Below are 5,294 nucleotides of genomic sequence, written 5' to 3'. Positions count from 1 at the left end.
AGAAATATAAATAAAGTTGAGAATGTTCAACTGCCTCAAAGAAGAAAGTGAGAGGAGTTATATTATTCTCATGAGAGCAGTAAATAGCCCGGATCCTACACAATATCTTTTGTGCCAAAGAAAAGAGCATTTCTAGTAGGGTTATTTAGTTTTCCTACTAAATGGCCTGATGAATGCCAAATGGCATATCATAAACTACATGAGGATTGTCATGGAACTCTGCTACTCAAGAAACATATCAAATTCCCTTGGAAATCTAGATGCATGGTTCTTTGGGTTCAAGCCAACATTGGTACTACACATAAGCACCTGATAAAAATGTAAGGGGGATAACATACATGTTTCTATATGTTTTGAGAATTTACTGCAATAAATGAGCATACTATGACTGCATGGGCAATGAAGAATCCTTCTGAGAGAAAAACAATTATATAGGATAGCATTCAGCAGTCCCTTCCCACAAATGGGAAGAGACTGATATCTAGTGGTGATTCTTCCTAGAGGAAGTGGTGCATAGAGAGGTGCATACCAAAGCCACATGTGTAGCTCAAATTTGCCCAAATTGTAAATAGAGATTAGTTTTTTTTCCTTTCAAAAACCTGCATAGTGATAGAATCATAGAATTGGAAGAGACCACAAGGGCCATCCAGTCCAACCCCATTCTGCCATGCTGGAACTCAGGGCAAAGCATCCCTGGTAGATGGCCATCCAGCCTCTGTTAAAGACCCCCAAAGGAGACTCTACCACTTTCCAAAGGAATGCATTCCACTGTTGAACAGCTCTTACTGACAGGAAGTTCCTCCTAATGTTGAGCTGGAATCTCTTCTGGAGCTTGCATCCATTGTTCCGGGTCCTGTTCTCTGGAGCAGCAGAGAACAAGCTTGCTCCATCCTCAATATGACATCCTTTCAAATATTTAAACAAGGCTATCATATCACCTCTTAACTTTCTCTTCTCCAGGCTAAACATACCCAACATAGGACTGTAAGTGTAGTTTTGTTACAGCAAAGCTGCAGAGGTTCGAAGACACTTGAGCAGTTTGCAAAAACTGTGCAGTTTATGTTGTGCCCAGATCAAAACAAAAGGTGCCTGCAACTTTTGACGTGTCATTCCCCCCCCCCCCACACACACACACAACTTTCTTGAAGGGTCAGGAACTCTAAATTTGATCCCAGTGATGAAACGGATAAATTTCCGTTCTATTCTTAGTCCAGGCCATATTTGAGCTACATGTGTGGCTTTGGTAATGGAATGGCCAGATAAACTCTTCAATAAAAAAAAGGTCTACTAATAAGATGTTTCAATTATTCAGGTAGATTAGTTTTTTAAAAATTACACATACATTAACTTTGTAACAGAGGATTTTCAAATTATGTTTTTCCTATGCATCATGCCACCAGAAGACATACTTAGCATCAGCATTTTCTCACATGTGCCAGACCAATTACAGACAACAATTAGAATTTTTTTCCCTTTTGATTGTGAAATTAATCCCAAGAGTGAAAGTAAAATACGAAAAGAGATACAACAGTTATACACACTACCTATCAAAAAGGGATCACACTTGGACTTGATACAGATGACCATCTTGGACTTAGAAAAGTGGATCCAGAATCACAGCAGGCCTGAAGTATTTCCCCGGGACATTTTCTTAATTTGTTTTTTTGTGTGCCTTTAAGCAATTTCTGACTTATGATGGCCCTAACCTATCACTTTTTTTGTTGCAAGATTTGATCAGAGGATTGGTCTTTCAATCCATCCAAATTTGAGAGAATGGTATTTGCCAAAGATCACCCAGTGGGTTTCCATGGCCAAGTTGGGACTTAAATCCTAGCTTCCAGAGTCATGGTCCAATACTTAAACCATTACACCATGGTGGCCCTACGTTTTTCAAATTACTCTTTTTAAAAAACCCACTCTTTGCCCTTTGATGAAACAAGTCAGCTCCTTACCACATATGATTTCACCACTGGAGCAGAAAGCATCTTTTCAGGGGAGAGAATAAATAAGATAAAATTCCTTGGAGATTCTTCTAAAGCTGCCCAACTTCCCTTTTATCCAAAACTACACAATGTTCTTCTTGTTTGTCCCTCTGGGTGAGATATTTTCCCAGATCCTCTTTTGCCTTGGCCCCTAATTTTCCTGAGGGTCAAGACATTTCTGATCCAGACAAGCATCCAGGAAGAATAGCTACAATGAGGCACAGGACAAATGTATACAGTATAAGGCAAGCACATTTAATGCAAGACCAGTATCAAAGCAATTACATCACACCCCAAACCAAACCATGCCTAAAATCTGGAGTCCAGACCCCAAACAGGATGGAGGAAAATATTAGTCAAGGAAAGATAAAATTAAAGCTATCAACTATTAAATCATACCAAATTTTGATCCTACCTTTTTATGAGTTTGATGGATTTAAAAGCCTCATCCATATCCCCAATTGTAAGATGCAAGCTGAAGTTAAGCATAGCATCACGTGTAGTTTTGTCACACTCTTCCAGACCAATGAAATCACGCATCGGTCTTCTGGCTACCATCTGGTAGAGTGATACTACGCCAGGTTCCTTCCCATCTTTTCTCTCTGCTTCAGGCTGAAAGGGGGAAAAACAGTTAATATAGCAAAAAATAACAACAAAACAAACCCAAACTGAACCAAACCCACTTCCCCCCTCCAGCACTGACATTTCTTCCTCTAAAAAGAAATGCCTTCATAATTTTAATGCACAGGAAAAGAATCTAGATTTCAATCAGTTATTAGATTTTGATGTCTTACTCACTTGAATTACAAATTCATATTACAAATATGTAGGCCAGTCTACAAAATTAGGAAACATTCATTACTGTGCACACTCTAGACATATCCAATATGCACTTCTGTACGTTGTGGATGTTTCTGTCTTTATGAGACATGCATAGGGGTGCTTCTTCGCTTGTGACAGTACATTATTAAAGACGTTAGTATTTTCAAAGTTGAGGTAAAAATTGCAGCAGAGATCAGACACCATGGATGTAGTTAAGATCACTTAACTATGCATCATCTCTTGACCCAATTCCCCAAACCTACCTTAACAGCCAGCAGCCTCACTGACCAACAAAAGACAATTCTGCTGGTTGGTTGGAAAGCAGCAGGATGATGTCTCCAGCCCTCTCCTGCCACTAATTTGCAGTGTATCAAGGAGTTGCAATAAGAATCCTGCTTCTTATTGTTGCACTGCATATCACTGGAGAAGAGGGGCTGGAACATAATCCTGCTGAGCCCTGATCACCCGGAGAACATTGCTTATTGTGGCTTAAGTCTAAATTATGGATTTGAAACTGCTCAACAGTAAGCCTGCCAATATTCAAATATACCGGTAGCTTATTGTATTTCTTAAGATGGCATGGGTTCCCAACCTGGGGTGCCTGCAGCCCCATGGGGTGCAAGATGGAATTTCAACAAAGTATCAACAAAGGTACTTGTGTTAATCTGGATTCAGTTTTCTTTTGTCAATCAAGACAAAACCTAGGAATCTCTTGAATCCTCATGCAGACTGTGGACTGCAAGCAGCAAGAAGGTTTCACGTTTTGGCACAATTATGAATGAGAGGTAGGAGCAAAAAAGTACTGTATATACTCAACCATAAGTCAACTTCGTGTATAAATTGGGGCTAAAATTAGGGATTTTGATATGACCCATGGATAAATCGAGGGTAAAACTTAGGGGCATGTAATAAATGATGTAAAGGATGGAGCAAAGGAAAAAAATGTCAAAGAACATACAGAATTCCAGCACACTTATACCAAAGGCTGGATGGATGAGAGAATAGTGGGAAGTCAGTGCTTCCAGGACAGATTATGTTCTTGCCTTTCACCAGGGGATGGTTCATTTTAAAATAACTTTTAAAGTACAGCATTTACATTGACCCTTGGATAAGTTGACACATGTTTCTGGGGTGAATTTTTTGACTAAAATTTCTAGACGTATACATGAGTATATATAGTAATTGAATTTTATGTTCACAATAAGGATTAATTTTACTATTTATATTTTTTTACTGAACAAATTAGAATCTAATCAGTCAACTTAGATTTGCATTTTATGCACTGAGTTAAAATCTTATTCTTTTTTTAAAGTTCAGTTTGTTCACCCACAATATTGTATGGTTCAATTTGTGATGCAAAAATTGGAAATTAGACTTCTTTATCTTGAAATATGATATTACTTTTGTAAGGGGTTATTACAAGCATTAATATACAAGCATTCATCAAACATTTCCTAGGGGTGTGGGACATAGAAAAGGTTGGGAACCACTGCTCCATGAGATATTTCTATCCAAATAGTCCCCTTTATTTTATTAGAAAACTTCACATTTCTAGGTGTTTTCCGCAGAAAAAGGTGACCCTCCCCCCCAAATGGCTTATGAATAAATATGCTGAATAAAGCAAACCAGAAGTTCATGGAATAAAAGCAAATTATAACTAAGGCAGGACAGCTCATAATACTTACATATGGTTTATAGAGAGATCCCCTCCAAAACATTAACTATTGGGAAGCAGAAATGAAAAAGAAACAGAAAGAAGCGCAAATAAAAGAATAAACAATGTGAAGATTATTACAGGTAAGCAGAAATGACAGAAAGTGTAGTGAAATTCAGAAGCCATGTCTGTTGTGTTGCCATTGCAGCTATAAAGATCAGTTATAAAAAGGTTAAAAAGATCTTGCTTTTTTCATTTAACATTTGCCTTTTTATTCAATTTATGTGCAAGGCACATTTAAAACAGAGGAGTCTCAGCACTAATGATTCGAGGCATCATCTGCAATGCAGACAAAGTCTTCTCCATCAGTACAAGAACTGAGAGCCAGCATGGTGTAGCGCTTTGAGTGCTGGACTAGGATACTGAGAGATCAGGGTTCAAATCTCGTTTCAGTTATGTAAACTCACTGGGTGGCCTTGGGCAAGTTACACTCTCTCAGCCTCAGAGTCTGAAGAAACTTGCCAGGAAAATCCCATGACAGGTTGCCTTAATGACTTGGAAGCACACAACCACAGCAACCAGAACAATATTTGGCACTATTTGGTCCAAGTTCTAAGAAAACTCATTCTGAGGAAGCATGGTGAGGAGAGATATAGTTACCATGAAATCTCAAAGGATTATCAGCTGGAATAAAAGCAGCTACAACATCTGTCCTGGAGAATAGATATTTACATCATTGCCCCATTTCAGTATTCACCATTCTCTTACGTAGATATAAAATAGGCACATACAATGTAACTTATCAAGATTTGATGCTTTTCAGCTGTTTCTTCCCT

General features: G+C 38.4%; 1 protein-coding gene across 1 annotated transcript in view; it reads right to left on the bottom strand.

Annotated features, from left to right (window-relative positions):
• The window catches only part of LOC149306281 (intraflagellar transport protein 140 homolog), an 82,931-nt gene that overhangs the window by 52,659 nt on the left and 24,978 nt on the right, over positions 1 to 5,294 (bottom strand). The window contains exon 20 of the mRNA XM_089540485.1: positions 2,398 to 2,594. Within this exon, the coding sequence (XP_089396611.1) occupies positions 2,398 to 2,594 (197 nt within the window). The remainder of the gene's footprint in view (positions 1 to 2,397; positions 2,595 to 5,294) is intronic.

This window comes from Sceloporus occidentalis, unplaced genomic scaffold, assembly GCF_023333645.1.
Source record: "Sceloporus occidentalis isolate IW3139 unplaced genomic scaffold, rSceOcc1.0.p SCAF_10, whole genome shotgun sequence".
Lineage (NCBI taxonomy): Eukaryota > Metazoa > Chordata > Lepidosauria > Squamata > Phrynosomatidae > Sceloporus > Sceloporus occidentalis.
The sequence above is the reverse complement of the archived record's forward strand: the minus strand, read 5'-3'. Positions and strand labels throughout refer to the sequence as shown.